At 39.5% G+C, this 21,158-nt stretch overlaps 1 protein-coding gene across 1 annotated transcript; it reads right to left on the bottom strand.

Moving 5' to 3' along the window:
* Nucleotides 1–873: 873 nt before the first annotated feature.
* LOC118331290 (smoothelin-like protein 1) lies at nucleotides 874–13,683 on the bottom strand. Its single transcript, XM_035666106.1, has 14 exons — nucleotides 13,527–13,683; nucleotides 12,494–13,384; nucleotides 7,511–7,580; nucleotides 7,291–7,422; nucleotides 6,564–6,710; nucleotides 6,236–6,409; nucleotides 5,410–5,619; nucleotides 5,210–5,326; nucleotides 5,059–5,121; nucleotides 4,907–4,964; nucleotides 3,354–3,476; nucleotides 3,155–3,269; nucleotides 2,690–2,841; nucleotides 874–1,373 (listed from the first exon to the last, which is right to left on the bottom strand). Exons 2-14 carry the CDS (start codon nucleotides 13,025–13,027, stop codon nucleotides 1,247–1,249), a joined length of 2,022 nt encoding a protein of 673 aa, XP_035521999.1. The 5' UTR covers nucleotides 13,028–13,384; nucleotides 13,527–13,683; the 3' UTR covers nucleotides 874–1,246.
* Nucleotides 13,684–21,158: the final 7,475 nt, after the last annotated feature.

The raw sequence follows: 21,158 nt of genomic DNA, 5'->3' as shown, positions 1-21,158 counted from the left end.
TCATCTAAGCACACACACATATTAAAATATATTATTCTTTATCTTTGATTAAGATATTAAAGATAAAGCTGTTAATTGTGTAAAATTGTATTTAAGGAGGTGTTTTGCACCACATTAATTCCACCAGTAGATGTCAGCGTACGCTCCATTTAATGAACCCACTTCTGACAGTTTGAAGGAAAACTCACATTTATCAAAGTCTGTTATTTGTCAGTAACTTATTAATAGAAATAATATTACTTTCCCCAGTAACTAGTAGTGTAATTACTAATACACCCCCCCTTTTGTTGGCATCCCCCTACTTCACCAGCAAAGGACTGTATTTTACAATTACAGTATGTTACTAGAAATAAAAGTACAGTTCATTACTGTATTCTTATACATTTACACAGTTTATTCAGTAAATTACTGTATTATTTATTTTATAATTTAGTTTAAGTAGTGTGTATAAACACTCGTGTTTCAAATTAAAAATTGTATGAAAGAACAAAACAAATAAAAATAAACAGGCAGAGATTTTTTAAACTGCTGTAAATGTATAAGAATACAGTAATGAACTAATTGTATTTCTAGTATCACGCTGTAAACATAAAATACAGTAAAAAGCATACATAAAGTACTTTGCTGGCGAAGCTGCTGCCAGTTAATTACTGTAAATTTACAGAAAAAAAATTAAATTGAATTAAATTCTTATTTTGAATTTAGTTTTGTGTGTTTTTTTATTTAAATTGTGTCAAATGTTATTATTTTATTTACAGTAGATGTACATTAAGATGGTTAATGTGTATATTTGTATTATAGTGTCACCTGTGGACCAGTTTCGACATCTTAATACACAATGAAATTAAAAACATTCAGACTGAAAATGAAAAAAATATTAGAAAATTGCTTTTATTTTTGCCACATTACAAGACTCAACTCAGGTCTCCAGTTTATTGTTTTTCTCTGATTGATCAACAGCAGCTATTATTATTATTATTATTATTATTATTATTATTATTATTATTATTTCTTTGTCACAAAAAAAACTCCTTTTCATAAATACAGCAACATCAGAGCCACACACATTGACAATAAACTGCATTTTAAGAATCTGTGTCAGTCCGCTATAAATATTAAAGGAACTCTGGTGAAAACACACAAACCGTATAAAACTGATCAATAGATTTAGGTGAAAAATATGCGAGCAGCAGGTTTTAGTTTGCTTGTCAGAGGCTCATGTAAAGTGTTAAACTCTGATACAGAGTTATTCAAACGTCTTCAGGTGGTTGTAGAGCGACTGGACGTATGTAAACACACACATTGGGTCCGGCTTGTCCCCCATCTCCATCATGTCCTCCACCTCGATCAGACGGAGACAGTCGGCCTGCTGCCTGGAACACAATCACAGGAGGAGGTTGGGATGAATGAAATATAAACAGCTTTATTTATTTCTATTCATTTAGTAGTGAAGATAAAATCAATTAAAGTACATCCAGACAAGGAGCTTCCAGTTTGAACGCTGGTCTTAAAGATCTTGTATGTGTCTATTGGAGATGTCTGTAAAAAAAAGTTGCTTTATTTTATTTTCCCGACTCTTCTGAGGGCCTCTTTGTTTTTTAAATAAACTTTATTGTAATTTTACATGAGAATATTGCAAAAACAGTTGAATAATAAACTGCATCAGGTGCCAAAGTGCATAAAAAACTCAGATTTTTCCCCCTCTGGAGTTCAGTAAAGATCAGGTTTAAACATACCTTTAATGAGCTGTATCAGTGTCAGTGAGGTTAGCTGGGACATTATTATTAATGATGCCGTACACGACAGAGTTATAACACAGTTCAAGTTCAAATCCAACAACTTTCAGCCCATCTCAGACTTCCTGAGCTCTGTAACAATCCTGTTGTGTCTCATCAGCGTTGCAGTAAATCAGTGGACATGTTGACAGAACATCCTGAATGCTCTCTGATTGGTTCTTGCTTTTTATAGATAATTAATCTGTCATATTTAAAACCAACCTGGTCAGATTTGCTGCTTTAGGTTAAAAAAGAACCACTAATTATTAATCAGAAAACGACCATTGATTGTTAAATGGATCCTTTCTTCAGTAATAAATTGGATAAATTACTTACAGCGTCATTTAGTCCCTGCTTCTTTTTTCCTTAAGGGACATATTTAATGGATATTTTATATCATATTGAACGCAGTAACAGTAGATAACAGCTGATAAACTGTACGATGAACCCAAATAATGAACACAATAACTGCAGGAAGTTTGTGTAAAACGAGCAATTTGGATGAATTTGATGATATTTTTGGGGAACTTTTTATACAATTCTCTGTCTGTATTATATGTTTTTTTTTAGTTTTTGACAATTGTGACGCTTTAATAAGCCTCTTTTTTCTTTGACAAATTCAGTTTTTTATTCTCTCTGACGCCTGGTTTGGTTGTTTTAACCTTTCTAAAGTAGGATAAGTGAAGGCTCTGTGAATACAACTTGTGTTTATATCTTAAATAATAATTTAGACTCAGACATATATAGTTTTGTTACACGGAAATAAACGACAAAGTATTTTATTTTGTTACTTCCCACCTCTGCTCAAAATACTGCTCAACTAAACTGTAGTAAAAAATATCCTCTAGGTCAGAAAACCTCTATTCTTACACTCATTCATTCACTCATTCACTCATTCATCAGGTCTTTCTTACTCTGCCGTGGTGAAGGCCAGCTGGAGGTTGTGTTTGCGGTTGGCGGGGTCCAGCGTGTTGTAGTCAAACTCCAGCGGGAAGAAAGAGTGGACCAGAGCGCAGAACGCCATCCCGTCGCTCCAGCTGGACGAGAAGTTCTGGATATCTATGTTCTGGGAGAAAGACGATGACGGCGGCGTCACGTTAAACATTTATTACCTCATATTTTACTTTAAAGGACCCCTGACTGACATATTGCATGTATATTTCATAGTTTTTTTTGTGCTTGCTGACCTTTTATCTTATTTTTACAAGCCTGTTCTTTAGCAGTTTAGATATTTAATGCAACATTTTCAGTAGATTACGTGACATTATCATAATCACAGAGCTTCCTGTTATGTCAGGCTGTCGCAAGTGGAAATCAAAGATGTCTGCTGTGTTACTGTTTGGGAATTACAGGAGGAAGTATGACAGATATGGTCAGACCTGGTAGCCGATGGTTTTTGAGCGGCACCACTCCAGGAGGATCTGTTTTATACCACTGGCACTGGACACGCCGAAACTCTGAGAGCGCTTCAGTTTCGGCTTCGAGTCCTTCGGTCTGTTCAAGAGAAACACGAGAATGTCGTTTATATCTGAACGGCTGAAGATAATTCAAATAATTTAAATTAAAATAAAAACATACTTTGTGGGCTCTGAGTTCATCCTCTCAAACATGGCCCGTTTGGCCTGAGCCCCGTTGGAGCGTGGGAGCGTTTGAGATTTCATCACGTCCTTAAACTCCACCCCTCCTGTCTTGTTTGCTTTCCTGTGGAGGAAAAACAGTAGAAAATATACACAGCTGGTAATAAAGTAAAGTGATAAAACATTAACAGGCTGTGAAACTTCTATTAAATAGCCCAGGCTTTTAGTTGCTTCACTCAACTCAACCAGCCTTTATTTGAGACAGGCCTTTAATTTCTTTCACGTGAAACTCTCGCTCGGCAAAGATGGAAAAATACTCCTACTTTTATAGAAATTAAGATATCGAATAACTACATGCTATTAACAAGATCTTGTGTTCCTACATTTCCCTTCAATTTAAGCCCTCTCCTCCCACAAGGTTTTTTGGAAGCATTTTATAGTAGATGAATGAATGAATGAGTAACTTTATTTCAATCAGCAGCAGCAGAAATCGTCACAATCACAACCATTACAAGAAAAAATACAATAGGTTGATCGAAAAGGGTTTCGGCTGAAGCAGAGCTTATAGATGCTGAACCCTTGTTTTCATTTCCTTAATTCAGACAAACAAAACCAGATAAGTACAAATACGCATACGGTATATACATGTAATACAATCACATGCTACATAATGCATACACATACATACAAACATGCATACACATACATATATACATACATATGCACATGTACCCACAAACATAAATATGTACCAATGCACAAACAAATATAAAAAAAAACAGAAAAAAAATTTTTTTTTTTCAAATATGTTATTTTTTTAAATTTAGTTTAAAGTTTAGTTTGTTTATTTGAAAGGACAATGTGCACTTACATTAAATGTTTGCAATAAACAAAGAGATGGGCGCACCAGATCTGTAGTCCATTGCTACTGGATAATAGGTTGGGTGTAATTGGCTACCAAAGTGGGAGAAAGGGGTTAAAATCTAATACAAAAAAATGAAATGTGGGAACATAGGGTTGTGGGAATTTTAGGCGGTTGTTGGGGAACATGAGTTGTGGAAGCATAGGCTGTGGAACAATAGGGTTGTGGGAATCATAGGGTTGTGGAACAGTAGGCTGTGGGAACATATAGGTGTGGGAGACCATAGGTTGTGGGAACTGTGGGAACATAGGGCCTAATTTTGAAAAAAATCTTAGAAATGTGGGAACATAGGGCTGTGGGAACATAGGCACGCTCCCCTTAAATTAGATAAAAATATGCAAATAAAAGAAAATAAATATCAATAAGAAGTATTGATACAAGTGTTTTATATAAGACAACAGAACAATTTGACCTCAAAATACAAAATGGAGAATATAAAAAGATTTTTATCATCAAAAATGAGTCAGAAAAATAATTAATTATAATCTTGCTAATTAATCCACATTTTTACTTGGAAGATTCAGCTGAAACCTGCATTGCTTTGTGTAAATGTGTAGCCACAGCCGGCGTTCAATTGACGTTTTACTGCAGCGATAGTCAACAATAACTTCCTGGTCTTGGTCGTGACTTACTTGTCCAAATTAGGTGAGAAACCAGATTTTATGATTGACTTGGAGGGAAGTAATTTCTCTGCAGAAACACAAAAAGAAGAGACATTAAAGAGATTAAAACTAAATAAGTTTGTACATTCAAACAGCTCATATGAGCATTTACTGTTTTCTACCTGCAGGCTGAGGAAAGCTCACGCTCCTCTTCAGACTCGGACTGGGCGTCTTCAGGACGGGCACTGAATTAAAGAGGAGAGATAAAAGTTAAATTAAATTAAAACAATTAAAAAAGACAAATAAAGACATACATCCTTTGGTTGAACTCACCCCGTTTAAAGGGATATTCCCCAGGTTTTACTGCGGGCTCCTGTGACGCTGTTATAGCAGATGATGAAGACTCTGGGTTGGATGTGAGAGGCAAGTGTGGTTTGGGTTGAGTGGCGTCTGATGAAGAGAGAAATAATGAATTAACGCTCGCTTTGATGCTCCTTCTTTAGCAGGTTAATGTATCGCAGGGTTGTACCCACCACGTCTGAACGGGAATTCGCCTCTCTTCATTGTCGGGGACTCTGGTACGGAAGGATTCGGGGCAGAAGTGGGACTCAGGTTGGAGGCAGTGGGGGTGTCGGGGCTGTTTTTGGACACGGCCGTGAGGGGGAGGTGGACCAGAGCCTGAGATGAAGAGCCCAACTGATCCGGAGGTACCTGGGACCTCAGCTCCTTCGCTACAGACGCACCTGCACAGGTGATGATGGATTATCAGAATAATGAAAAGAACCAGAAAGTGAAAATACAGTTAAAGATCACATTGAAGCAAAGTGCATTTATTTTTACTTTAAAGTCACTTTTAACAGACTTAAGTAAAAAATAAACCGGCTTATCATATTTCACTTTAATGTATATAGTGTATTTATTTTAGTTGAATCTAATGCCAGACTTGATAAAGGAACATTTTATCTGAACTTCACATTCAACATGGTGTCAAATTTAATATATTCGAAGAAAGAGAAAAAAAAACCTAAAAGTCTAAATAAACAAATAAACAAGAGTAATACAAATAAATAAATATAGGATGACAATAATTAAAATGAGTAATTCAAGTTCATATTTTGATACCACACTTTTTTTTTTATTGTTTATAGACTGGATAAACTTTCTAAAGTACTTTCTAAATGTACATTACATTGACATTTAAAGAACATGTTTAACTGTCTTGGCTGCTCTGTTGCTATGGTATTGTTAGGTGGTTGCTATTGTATTCTAAACAGTAAAAGGGCGTTACTAACTGGTTGCTAGGTGGTTAGTAGGGAGGTTGTTGTCATGTTTGTAACTAAAATTAACTAACTTACTGACCTCTAATGAAAGAATATTCCCCTGCGTCCCCTGTTGGAGCCTCTGCCGTACAGTGGACAGCTGCTTTAGGCACCGGCGCTGGAGACGGCACCGGTTTGGTGGCGATCAGACCCTCTGGACTGGGTTTGGTTGTCATGGCAGTGACGGGGAGATGTGGCTGGGGTTCGTCAGCATCTGAAAGAGGCAGAATCTGATGAGAAAGTGAAGTCAAAATGGAAATAAAAGCACCCAATCACACAACAGAAACAGCAGAATTAAGGAGTCAGCTGAGGTTTTTAGGTAATTTAGAGTTTGGTTAAACTTTGATTAAATAAGAGTTTTCTCTCACCACATTTAGTAGGAGACTCTACTGATTTTACTGGAGTTTCTTTAGTTGTTTTGGGCGCTGACGCAGGAGACTGAGGAACTGTTTCGGAGCTGGTTTTCGTCATGGCGGTGAGGGGATGATGGGGAAGAAGACCTGATTCTTCCTGGTCTGAAAGGAAAAAAAGATTCAATCTTATTCTTAAAACAATCAGTGACGGTGAAGATGGTGGATTTCTCTGCATCACTGCTCAATAATCATTATTTTTGTTACATTAGTGTTCATTTGACCCTCCTGTGTCTGTGGCGTGGCGTGGGAAATCATGATACACTTGAAAAAAATCAGCCCCTCCATCTCGTTTTACCGGCATGTCTGATAATTGGTAGGCACGTGTATCATGTTAAGATGTACATAAAAGCCTCTGGGAGTCATATCTTAAACCCAACAGGAAGCCTGACATTTTGAAAATAACGTCAAATTTTGGCGCCACTTTCCAGGCCTCCTTTTTTAACAAACTCCTCCTGGAGAATAGAACGGATCAACCTTAGATTTGGTCAGTCCACCTTTAATCACTTTTTCTAATCTTGATTTTATGACAGTAAAACATCTTTTTTGGACATTTTTTTTGTTCCTTTTGATACATTTACAATCTGTTGCTGTTGAGCTTTTAACTCATCTTGCAGCTAACTCTGAAATGTTTGTATAAAAACAAATAATGTCGTAACAATGTGTGAAACAAGAACCAACTCACGAGGCATGTTGGGAGTTTCCACAGGAGACTGAAGAGAGTTAGTTAAAGCCGAAGCCTCTGGGTCTGGTTTCGTGGTGGCGGTGAGAGGTCGGTGGGACTGGGGACCAACATCAGAGTCCACTGATGAGCTTTCTGAGAACGTAACCACAGAACCACAGGTGAGTTCAGCTCGTCCGGAGGGTTTACCTGCGAGCAACTTCTCGGATGATCTGCTTCATACCTTGGTTTCCGTTCGCTTGTGCAGTCGTGGCAACGTGGGCAACGCTTTTCTCTCCTTTTGCATCCGTGCCCTGATCAGAAAATTCACAAGTTCTATTAATGGCATCCACAAACTCATTCAGAACCTCACACACACACACAGTTAATGGAAGGCTGATGTGATAGATGGTGTCTAAATGTTACAGACTGGATCTTTAAGTGCTGATAATTCAGAACAAATTCTTCTGAACTGCTCACAGCTGGAATAAATATCTAAAAACAGCATATCTTTTTCTAATTTGTGCTTCAATTTCTCGACTAGATATAACAGACATGGCTCGTTTCCCAACAAAAATCCTTTGTACCATGATCCAGGGACCATTTTACTGCACTATGACTACTTTTACTTTTGATATTTTAAGTTAATTCAGCTACAGATAGTTCACTCAGGAGGCAGGTTAATCCCTAATGGATCCGGAACAAGAACTAGAACTCATTTGTTGTTGTTGTTCATTAACGTGACTACGTAGCAGGCTGATATTGAAACGAAATGTTACAGGAAACTTATTTTAAATCACATTTCAGCGATCATAATTTAAATTTTGTAGTGTAAGTATTATATGTTTTTTTAAATTAACTTAAAAACAAACAAATCATTGTACTCTGACCCTGGGACCTTTTTACTGCACTATGACTACTTTTACTTTTGATATTTTAAGTAATATAGACTATGAAACAGTCTCAATCTCATGCTGATGCCTCTTTATGACCGACATAAACAAGCAAGGAGATTGGCTATTATAATTATTCTTAATGTCCGACACTGGGTCGGATTCTGCTTGAAATCCATGAAACGAGGCGGGGTAAACACTACCGCTTTTGTCCACAGGGCCCGCCAGAATCAACACAAAATGAAATGCCCTTTAATAAAAAAAGTATATATTAATAATAAAAGTGAGAGGGAATAGGGGGACTAATATCTACCCTACAAATACTGAATTGAACAAATCTTAATGAAGAATTCTGCAATGAATCCCTTATTTATTTTGCTCGCCATGACCTCAGGAAGGTAAATAAGTTATGAAAGACGTGCGGCTAACTGTGTCTGTGTCTGTTTGTACATTTGCCTTAGCAACATCACTCATTGGGGTTCAACATTCATCCGCTCACAACAAACAAAGAGGGTCCTTTTGTCTTTCAAACTGATGCACGCTGTGGAGCTAAAATTAATTTTAAGCCTTTATCATCTGTGATAAGCCTGCCTCTGTGTGTGTGTGTGTGTGTGTGCTCACTCCTCTAAATGTGTGATCTTCAGCTGTTAACAGCTGAAAACATCTCCTTTAAAGACAGCTGTGGCCAACAAACCCATGTTCCCACTGAGAGAGGCTATTTTAGATTTTGCAATCAGCCCCTTTGCAAGAGTTTCCGCTCCACTCTTCTTACATCCCAATATAGCCCCAAATGGATACTTCGGAAATCAGGGAGTTAGCCTGAACAGCGACTAAGTATATCAGCCTGAAGCTTGGCCTGTGTTTGCCCCCTCTCCCACCTCTCCCCCCCAGAGACACGCAACGGTCTGGCAGCCAACGCAGTAAAGCCATTTCAGCCAGTCCGTCAACTAGTCATCAGGAGGGAGATTAGCGCCGCAGAGATCTGTGGGCTCCACGGTAGCTCCTGCAGGATATCACAGTCTGACTCCGTCTGAACCTGTTAATCCCTTCAACCTCTGGCTGGGTTTACGGCCGATGTCGCTTTGGCTCTTTCTTAGAAACATGCAAACATGCTTCGGTTGGAGGCAAACAGACACAGAGACAGGCATTTCCATTATTACAGAAGTGAGAAAAACGCGATGAAATAAGATATGACGATACTGAGCCAGTCTTTATTTTCACTCTATGGTTAACAAGTAGATACATACTGTAAAGATAACTGACCAGATAACTGAATGAGCCGACTTTGAGACCCCAAAAACACCTGTCAGTCAAGCAAAAGTCTAAAAACATGGAATTAAAAGACAACTTGCAACTCCCTCGCTTCACCCTCTGCTTCCTATACGCGATGCAGAAAGTACAGTAGTATCTAGAGACAGTGTTTGGTTTGTCCATTCTGGGCTACCGTAGAAATATGGTGGTTCAACATAGGGGCTTACATAGAAGGCGACCTGCAGCGTCGGTACAAATAAAATCATTCTAAGGTAACGAAAACACAACAAGTGATTCTACACTAATGAAAACATACCTATGAATATTAGGTATTGCCATGCTTAATCCACTTTAATAAAGATACTGCAATTCTTTTATCACCATTGAAGCTGCACAATATCATTAACTTAAAATACACTTAAAACAAACGTTCCTGCTCAGTCTGCAGAGTCGCCATCATTCATTAGTCAGCATACTGTGCATCACGGCGTCACACAACTCTCATCAACTAATTTCCAGCTGTATTGAGCAGAAAATATGGAGTTCAACTATAAACTAGCAGACAAAGTTACCAACTAGCTAATGAACATAGTGGAGCTTCAAGCTGCAAAGGATAGCAGATATTTCTCAGGAGTTGGTCGAGACAAAAACTAAAATGAGAGTGTGTTAAATGAATTCTGCTGGATGTGTAAACTGGTAAATGTCTGCTAACATGATAACTGTATATGGTGCAACAGAGCAGGACTTTCAAGGACTAGCATCTACTAATAATTAGTGTTACTACAGTTCATCTTCAGGCACTGAGCATTGGATTCAGGTTGGTAGCAACATGAGACAAGACGCATAATTCATAAAGATATAAAAAACGTTAGCCTCAAAAGAATGAGTTTTAACACTCAGAAGTTAGCACCTCTGGTTCCCTCACCACCTTTTTGACTGTTTTTTTTTAGGTTAGATGCCTGAAATAAAGTCTGTTATTAACACAAACTAAAGAGATTTTCACATTTTGTTCTACAACTTAAAACACATCAGTAAATACCTCACCTGTGGATTCTGAAGCTTTTGTGTTTCTTAAAAAATAAGGTTGCTAACGAGTGGCTAAATGAGACGACAGAGGTTGGACACAGAGACTTAACCTTCCAACTTTTAGATTTTAATTACAAAATTAGAAGTTGGAGGTTTAGTCATGGTGACATTAAAGTCATGCAACTGTGGTGTAGTATGTTTATAGCTTTTTACTTCTGGTGATCGCATTTACGCTGCAATAATCATACAGGTGGTAAAACCTTTAAGTATCATAAAGACTCTGTTTGCCACAAAGCTCATTTTCTGTAATAATCCAAAAGCTTTTTGGTCGAAGGAAAACATCAAATACACAAAGATACATCATTCCTGCTGCACTCAGTTCCCCCGCTACCACTGCTAGCTGCAAGGAAACTATTTCAAAAATACTGATAAAAAGATGACGGAGCAGAGCATTAACTGAGGAATCAGACGGTCATTCTAACACTGTGGTACGTCAGAGCCGGGGGGCTGACGGGTGGGAAAACACCGGGGTGATTTCAGCGCACAGGAATGTTGGCAGGGTGTGCGTTTCGACAGGACAGCTGGTTGTCACACTCAGGGTGTGGGTCCGGTGGGGTATTATTGACAGGGACGTCGATGCAATTCAACTTTCCATTCGGAGATTTGAGACTCGGACTGGCCGGGAAACAAGATTCCTGAGCGATTAGGGGACAGATATTTATTCATATATCCGCCTTCATAGTGCGAGTGTGTGAGTTACGTCATAAAAAAAAAAACGCAACACAAACGTGTAGCGTAGGATACTGTTCTTGTTTTGTCAGCTAGTCCACTACATCCCCGACTGTGGCTCATCTGCAGTATTTTAGGACTTGTGGAGGGAAGTTGCAGTGCTGTTAAAGCTGCAGAGGCTCCGCAGCTCAGTCCCGAATAACACACCCCAAAAATACATGTGCCCTTTGGAGGACCTGCTGTTATAAAAGCGGGTCATGAGCAGAAGAGGGCTGAGATGACGGGCGGGTTGTGGAGGGGGGAGGTAGGAAAGGGTGTAAGCATGTGTGCCGGTTTGGGCCAATGTAAGGATATCATCCTCCTATTAATTTGAATATTCATCACTCGTCTGCGGTTTAAAAATAATGGTATGATACGGCTGTTCTCTGGGGTCAGAGGTTAAATATATATTGGACTGCAGAACCTCCAAATCCAAGTTGGGGCCCTCCCGACACAAATAAATCCTCTCAACCCACATGGAGTTTTTTATGGATCAGGACAGCTCAGTTCATAAGCAGGTCTGATCTCTTTGAAGGGTTATTTTTTCCGCACACACTGGCTGGATGATGCAGTGGTGATATTTTGTGCATCCACTCACTGTTTGAACTCCTTGACGTAGGCACAACTTTGTGAATGAGAGGTTTTGTGAAGCTGAACTAACCTAGAAAGGAGGTTTAGGCAGAGTCGGGTGTGCCAGTTACGAGCTAAACGCTGAACTCCGTGCCCTCCTCCAAACACAAAGGTAGAGCTGCTGAGATTCCTTGGCATTGGTGGGGTATAAACAAGTCCTACAGCAAGTAGAGGTGCAACAATCAGTTGATTAATTGATTAGTTAACTATTAAAGTATTGAGTCAAGAAAAAGTCCCTGTGGTTTCTTTAGTCCTCTGTAACAGTGAACTGAATGTCTTTGGGTTGTGGACAAAACAAGACATCTAGGATAACATGGCAGATAATAAAAGGTTAATCATATTATTTAAATCATATTAATGATCCGGTGTTTCATGATGTTGGTGATATTGATTCATATTAGTTACTGGATCGATGCCTCTTCGAGTGAAGTTGTGCATCGTACTGAGCTGTTACACATTATTACTCCCGGATTCTCTTACCATTATTTGTGTTTAAGTAAAGCAGAACATCACACAATAAAAGAAGGCTTGTGTTGATTCGTGCACAGCTTTAAAACACCTTCTTCTACTACAGACAAACCCATCCAAGGATCTCCTTCTTTTGTGGTAATATCCTGTAAACTGTATTTTATCTGTAGAGAAACAGAAGGAGTACTCACATTCATTTCAGTGTGTCTCTTTGCTCTCCATGGAGGAGGGGCTGGGGTGCTGCTGGGAGCAGCAGCAGCAGCAGCGTGGGTTGATCCTCCACTTGACCCTGATGGATCAGAGTATGTGGAAGTGGACTGACTTGACTGGCTGCTTTCTGATCTTCCAGAGCTAACCAGCCCTCTCTGGTCTTCCTGGGTCTTGGACTGTATCTGTGCATGTCCATTCTCTACAGCATCCTCCACGTTCTTCCCCTGCACTTCAACGGGGCTCCTCTCGATCTTCACCCCGGCGAGACCCTCCACCAGGCGGCTGAGAGCCTCAAGCTTCGCTCTGAGCTGCAGGTTCTCCTCCTGCAGCCTGGTCACCGCCCCGGCCAAGGGTCCGTTGGAAATGCACAGCTCATCGATCCTCTGCTCTATGCGCTGCTTGAAAGCGCTCACGTCCACGTGGACCTCCCTGACGGCGGCTTGCAATGTGGCCTTAAATTGGACCAGAGCCTCGCTCACCATCACCTCCTGAGAGCTCTCTCTGGCTACATCCATGACTTCTTCAGGGAACCCTCACCACCCCCTTGAGATTCAAGTGTAATGAGTAACGGGGTGTTCAGAACGGAGCTCAGAAACAAAACCTTCGATCTTCCTTGTGTTTGTCAGTTCCTTCTCTGATCCTTACAGCGAAATAAAGGGTTCGAGTTCTTGACCAGACTGTTTCCTTCCTTCTGAGGAAGCGATCAAAGACGTTTCATGCCCCCTTTCCAGAGCAAAGTCGAAGATGCAAAAGGGTTTTTAAAGGATGACCAGTGTTGCTGGAAGGTTCCTTGGCAGCAACTCATTAAAGTCCCATCAAGCTCCATGGAGGACTTCTCTCAATGTGCGTATTCTCTTACTCTCCCCTCTCATCTGGTCAAAGTAAGAGCGGTTGTTTATTTATAAGCCATGGAAAACTCATGCACAATGTCATCTTGGGAAAAGAGATTACGTACTGCACGGGCAGATCAGGTTCTCATTGCATGCGGGAGCCTGTGGGAATGATCAAACTAACCTTTCGAAGGGATCCAGTTGAAGTGGCAGGGTATTTTGTTGCGTCTTCTTCCTTGGTAGCGCATCTAGTGTGCGTTTCCTCGATGTTTACCCCCTGCTGCCCCAGCACAGTGTGTTGTCTGCTGAGCTATCTGTGGCTCCTAAATGTAGGAGCAACAGGTTCACCTCAGTATTTTGGGACACAAAAGGGGGCGGGAAAAGATCAAATGGGGAGGAGGGGCCTGGATTATTCACATGTTTCTGTCTCTGTGGTATTGACTGCAAGGTTTTCCTTTCCTATGTCAGTTTTATTCTGAAAGGGACTTAAAATATGAAGAAATAATCTAAAAAGTCCACTCCCTACATTAAAGACACATTAAGGCCCTCAGTTTAATTACAGAAGATTTTCAATTTGAGGATTTCTTTGAGTATTAGTAACATTTCAATAGTTTATTAGTTGAGATTCATCAAAGTTTGGTTATGTTTTAGGCACAAAAAAAACCCATCTTGTTATGGTAAATTTCATGAATTCTCACACTTACTCTATAGATAATCTGTTTAAACATTTACACATAGAAGTGAAACAGAAATAATCTGTATCCAAGTAACGTGTTACCTAATAAATCTAATGCTCTTAAAACCTCAAATTAAGAAAATTAAGCACATCACATTTTAATTAGTAATAGGATACAGAAACGAAATTACACGCTTTCTGTATTTCTCTACTTATGTATTAATAGAATTGACAAATGTGATTTTTTTCCGTTGTATTTGAACAAACTCCTCCCAGGGAATTTATCGGATCGACTTCAGATTTGGACACAGCCATCTTAAGACATTCACTTTAAAGCTCGCAGCTTTAATTGATTATTATGACTCGAATCACAAATTTGACGACTTTAGACCCATCTCGACGCACTAATGACTCGTGTGACTTCACTTGGATTTGAGCCTTTGAACTTTAAATAACATACTTTTTAATCTTTGGGTTTGGGGGAAGAAAGGTATCAAGTATTTAAAGTGTGCCACAAATGCACAAGTTACTGAGCGCCAGTTGGAAAAAATTATAGATTATAGATAATTTTGTTCAGTTAATTCTGTTGTTAAAACGACATTACATTGGTTAAAGAGCGCTTTATGACTTGATTAAGACTCTGGACTGTCTTCACTTGAGACTATTAACAAAACAATGAACATCTGGTATTTGCAACAGTTATAAGCTACAACTGTGTTTTACCTTTGGAAAATCTGCCTCCGTTTTTATAAGATTCCTGTAAAACAGCACAGAAATTGCTGCAATTGTTGAGATTATATGACTTTAAATAAGAAAGATAGAATACAGAATGAAGATTTAAGTAAATGTGGAGCTCCAAAAGTCATTTTAAAACCTCATGATCTGGTTTATTGTACCAGCACAGTTGAGCTTTATGAGTCCATTTATATTTTTTAATTAGAGTGTCTAGATTACCTTCAGAAGATGGTCTTCAGTCCAGCAGCTCGAGCCAGCAGCGCCTCCTGGTGGCCGTGACTTCACATTACACACAGACACTGTACACGCCGAATAAAAACCCAGGAAACTCAAAGAATGCGAGACGAAAATGGAGATAATTTTATTTAAAGCAGACACGGACGATGACAGTGGTCTTCTTTCTTCCTTCGTGGCGGCCATCTGGATGTTTATTATGCCTCATCTGACACCTTGTAACGCCGCACACATCGTCTATTATCACCTCGTTCCTTATATAACAGACACTCAATAGTTTACCATCATTTTGTGTCATCACTGACCATTTTAAAGCTGCACGACTGAGATTTTTGCATCTATAAAATGTGCCATATTGCATTTTTTAGCAGAAGGTAGAGCATGTTTTCATTATTATGTTATTGCACACACAGAGAGGTCGGACACTGTATAGTAAATAGGGAGTGATTTGGGAGACTGGGTTCGAATGAAGAACTACTGTAGGTTATAACACCTTTTAATACCTAAATATTTATGGAATGACTGCATCATCTGATATCTCTAACGATTGTTATCAATATTTTGGTATTTCTGTGTTTTTTTTAACCTTGTGACACATTTTTAAGTTCAGTCTATTTTAAGAGAGAAAATAATGTATAAATGTTAGGGAATACAAAATCCAACCAAAAACCGCAGTAAGTGCAGCTTCTGCGTCTGTAAATAACCGTATTCGAGACAATTTCAGGACAATGTGGGGAATTAAAACAAAGGAACTCTTCACCAATAGTTTGGATATTACTGAGCTCGCGATAACCAGACAGGATGAGGTGTTAAACAGGTTAAACCTCACAAAATAATACTTAATTACTCATCGATTTCAACTTTTTACACATGAAATAATAGGATTTAATGTAATAAGACTTATATATATATATATAATAAATCTATATACTTACTACTACAGACAGTAGTTACTGTGTTTGTACTACCTTTATGTCTGTTCATGGTAATACAAAGTGCTATAGCTTCACTTTTGGGGTCATAGTTTAAGGAATTATTAGGTAATTATTTTTCAAACCATGGAAACTACTTTGAGAATACATATTTAATAATCACATAACCTAAAATGACTTTGAAAAACCGTTTGAAGGCCATTTGTTAGTGTAGTTACTGCAGTTCGCCTCTGGAGGGCAGCATAAAGAGCAGCGCTGCAGATTGGGGTGACGTCTGTCACACTGTTATTGCATATAAACATATCGACTGCAGCCTCTTTAATTCGACTGTTTCTAACAAAACCGAACGGAATAACTCGCTGCTGCAAAACAAAACAAGAAAACCGGCCAATATGAACACAATGTGAGGCTGAATGAAAGTGGAAACATGAAGATTTAATGTTACAGAGGAGATACTTTGGATTTGAAGCAAAGTTTTCAGGGGCTTTAAAATAAAAACCTAGTGAAAACTGTCTTCCGATGGATGTCGATGGCGTGCAGACACATAAGACAAGAAAACACAAAACAAAAAAACCTAAAATAAACAGAGACTTGTTCAAAACAGTCTATCAAATCAAATTTATTGAATTTTAAAGGGGTGCTTTGAATTCACAAGTTGCAGCTACAGTACATAACTCCTCTTATAATATCAATACTTTATTCTCTTATTAAGCTATTTCGTAAAACAGTCCAGTTTCTTCTCGAGATAGGAAAAATTTCCTACAATATTCACGCTATGCTACAAAAAATCTGATAGAATATGTATGAAAAATCAGAATGCTATCAAAAATAATGTAAGGGGGGGCAGGAAGTGTTAAAAGGTTGCTGCATTTAAAGTTAGTTACACACCCAAACGGTGGAAACGGTGAGTGATCGAGAACAGAAACATCCACCAAAAACCGACAGATGAAAAAGATCTAAAGCAACAAAACAAAAACACAGCAAACTAATTCATACGATATTATCGATTCTTTAAAAAGGTTCCAACCTTCAAGATGATTCATTTTAGAGAAACAACACGATGAGATTCGCTTGATGATTTGTAAATTAAACGCTACAAAATGTGAAAAACTACAAATTATGAATGTAAAGGCCTTAATTTCAACAGAATCAAATCAAACGTTTTATTTCTCTTTCTAGCAGTAAATGCATATCAGTTTGTTTCAAACAGCTTCAACCAGTTAAAAAACAAAAGATGAGACTTTTTCTTGATGACTGCGAGCACAAACAAAGGCCGACTGACGCAGTTAATTCTCCTCGAGGACACGACGACGACGACAAACACGATAAATACAGCCACAACCTGTAAACACTGCCTGCCAACGTTCGCTCTTTCACAAAGGCACTGGAGACCAAATTTGGTTCGCTGTCCACAGATCAAAATCAGTCCCAGCAAACACAGTCGTCGTTGTTTTTCGTAGTTTTTTTTAGCGCTTAAAAATCCGAAATCTGTACGTTTCAAAGTCACTTTTTGTGCAGTTCGTCAGCCTGAAGCCGCGTTCACGTCACATCAGAGGAACATGAGCCGCAACGGCAGCAGATTTACACGTTACAGCGGATTGAATGTGTGTTTGTGTGTTTTCTGCTGTTGTTGATGCAAATCCTGAGATCAGACTACACAATATTTATGCATTTTGAGATTTATTAAACATGGCTACACCATTTCATGTTATATTCAATGCATAACAATAACAGTAGAGCAACAAAATGAGCGATTTGGATGAATTTTGTGATTATTTAATGAGAATATTGCGTCAGAGATGTGTTTTCCTGATATTTTTTAGCATTTTTTTATACAATTATCCATCTATATTATGTATTTTCTTCATTTTTAACAATCATACACACTTAATAAGCCTCTTATCTGTGTTTTCTTCTCATTATTTAACTTTTCTAACGCAGGACGAGGCTGTTAATCAGAGTGAAGATCGCTCCGGACTGACTTCACCCACAAAATCATCCAAACTCCCTGCGGTCGGTACAAATTGCCAAACTAGGTGAGACAAGGTTGTTTGTAGTGCCGAAGCAGGAGGACAAGAGTAAAAAAAAAGGTCATTTTTACTCCCGAGGCCGCTGTCGGGCTGATATTGTGCAGTCTGATCGCAGCACGTCACAGTTACTCTCCGTCCATCAGCTCTCGTTCGCCTCCAACACGAACGTGAACGCAGCTGAAATCTTTAGAAGCCTCTCCGACTTTTTAAAACCTTTATTCAACCTTCATCAAAACCCTTTTGTTTAGCAGGTGAGTGGGAATGCCTGATACCCAGAATACACCCCCATACCCCGAAATCCCAGGACTCTCCCCCCCTCCCAGGAAAGAGGGAACAACCCTGAATAAATGTGTGAATACAAAGCAGCAAAATGACACAAAACAAAATCACGGGAGAATAAGAAGAGATCCCACATGCAAGTTTTACCCCCTTTCACATCTCAACAATCAACAGAAAGTCCAGAAACGTGTGTACGACCTTTATGCATCAGCTTCACACTGTTAGCACATCGAACGACGGGAACACAGACACCAAAATACGCCACGTTTTCTTCCATCCTCCCCTCAGGCTGTGGTGCTATTTACAGCCACAGCAGATGATTTCTGATTTCTCTCACATCGTTTGAGACTGAAATGTGATATAAAGTTGTGTTTCGAACTAAGAAGGAGCGTTCAACAGCTCCAAAGCCGTAAAGAGAGTCCTGCCTCGGTTATAATTTCCTTCTTCTGTTCCTAAAATGTTTAGTTTCGCCTCACAGACAGTTGCTTCGATCTGTGTTTCTGACAAGGTGTTCGCATCCAACAACGCCTCGTATCGGTCTTACGACGCCGCCAGCAGATGCTCGGAGTAGCAGACACCCGGTGGGAACATGTTTGATGCAGAATTAAAAGAAACTGTCTGTGAGGAAAATCCACAGAGGAACAAAAGTAGCCCCGACGGATGCCACTGGTTTCCAGTAACAATAAAAGATCTGTGATAGTAATGAGGCCTTAACATGGGGCCCACTAGCTCTTTACATAGTGTGATATTACGTGAGATAAAGTGAAGCCGCACTCGTGTTCATTTTGGTGTCCACGTTCCCGATTCAGCAGGAGTCACACAGTTAAATTCTACCCTTACATACAAGTACAAGGAATACAAAGCTATTTTAACATGAACGTGTTTGTGTTACGGGTAAAGTGAGAGGTTTATAATTCTGTAGTTTTCACAACCAATGTGCTAAAAAAAACAAGCTGGTAAATCTGCATTTCTCTTCCACAACTTCAGAAAGAAAAACATCACAAACCCAACGAGTCGCTCGCTCTCTGGGACCTAATGGAAAGAAAAAGAGGAATACGATTGGAGTTTTTTTTGTTTGTTTTTGTGTTTGTTAAATCAGGAGCGGGTCACAGCAGCTACACGTCTAAAATACTGAAAATCAAACGGATCTCTCTTCATATATCGGTTACTGTGATTAACTGTGAGCGCCAGACAGTCTTTGGTTTACCAACCCTAAAAGTTAAAGTATCACAAGCCATGTCAGAAAGCATAAATAGAAGATGAAGAAAAAAGAAAAACCACTCTAGATGTGATCACACTCAGAATCAGTCTCACAGTTTCATCTTACAATAAACCTCTACACACACACACACACACACACACATATATGTGAACAACTTCATCAAACTTCATCAAACCCTGAGCAAAGAGGATGAGCTTAAGACTTTTCTACGTTAAGAATCTGGATACCTGTACAGATATGTGAACTCTGCGTGCCTTCAACTCGCCTCTCTCTCTCTCTCTCTCTCTCTCGGGGGGTTTTTGTTTTTGTGGATCCGATGTTGTTTATGTGCGAAGGTGACTGCACGAGGCAGCGATCCAGACAGCTAACGATGGATATAATGTGGCTTGTCTTCCCCTTGGCTATGAAACTTGCAAGAAGTAAACACTGCAGTCAGGTCAGTGCAGCAGGCGCTCGGGCTACCGTCAGGTCAGACCAATCCGTCGGATTATTTGGGTCTCTTTATTTAAAAACCGGCCGTCGGCGAGCCGTCAAAGTTGATATGGGTGTACATTTGAATTCTGGACACAGTCACACACTCTTACAAATATATAGTTATCCTTTCTTAAATTACAAGAGGGACACAAGGAAAATACAGAGCTGTTGCAATCAAAAAATTAAGAGAATATGGAGCTTTTTTTTTTTGATGAGTAAATCTACGGTGGAATGTCTTTTTCTATATTTATTCCATGATTTTCAAAAGCGAAGCCAAGAGACTTCTGTTAAAATCTTAAACTTCCTTCATCTAAACGGCTGCTACGACTCACGAAATGTGACAAGACGGTTTACATCACTTGTCCGTCTCCACGCGACAAAGAGTCCTGGGCGAAAAAAGGAGTTTTTTTTGTTTTTTTAAAGTGACTTTTCTGAAACATCTAAGAAGCGATTCTAGCAAAAATAGGGGTTAATTTTTTTCTGCGAAGCAAACAAATGCCACAACTGGCTTGTCTTTAGTGTTTTTACTGCTACTGCACCTAAAATAAAAAAGTCATCGTGGTATAGAGGCTTTTTCTATTAATCTAATGTGGAAAAAAAAGCATTAAAACGACACATGTCAGTTTTTCTTCAGTGTATTTAGTGGAGGGTGAGGTCATGGTGGCTGAAAACTGACATGTGTCTGAAGGCAGCAGACTACGTAGGAGACATGCACAGTTTCAATAGGAAACGCCCGCCCGGCCCTACTAATCCCAACTGGTCCTGCCTGTAAACGTCTGAGTGGACGAGCAGATAATCCTGACGACAGATGGCAGCAGAGAGGGAGTGAAGGGGAGGGAAGGGCTCGCTCTGCTCCGCAAAAAGAAGAAACAAACGCTCTCAGCAACTTTCTGACCGCCGCAGAGCTCACCGGCCGAGTTTTACACGGAAACACGCGAGAGGAAGAAGATGGGGAGGGATGGAGGCTGCAAAGGGACACACTACAAAAGGAATGACCTGCAGCTTTTCGAACAGAAATAAAATAATAAACTGGTCGACTAAAGTGAAAGAGGAGATCTTTTCTTGGGGGAGGTCGAAGGTAGCCACTGTTTTCTTTTATCCCAGCTTAGAGACGAGGCTGAGGGTGAGTGGGGGAGAACAAAGAGGCTGGTATGTTTCCAGAGTGTCCTGGTCAGGGCTGCACTCTGCTGGGCCGCAGCCAAACCACACAAACAAGCCCATCATTCAGCAGCTC

The sequence above is a fragment of the Morone saxatilis genome, unplaced genomic scaffold (genome assembly GCF_004916995.1).
Source record: "Morone saxatilis isolate NCDOM2014 unplaced genomic scaffold, NCSU_SB_2.0 Contig20, whole genome shotgun sequence".
Taxonomy (NCBI): Eukaryota; Metazoa; Chordata; class Actinopteri; family Moronidae; genus Morone; species Morone saxatilis.
This window is presented reverse-complemented; position numbering and strand designations above follow the sequence as displayed.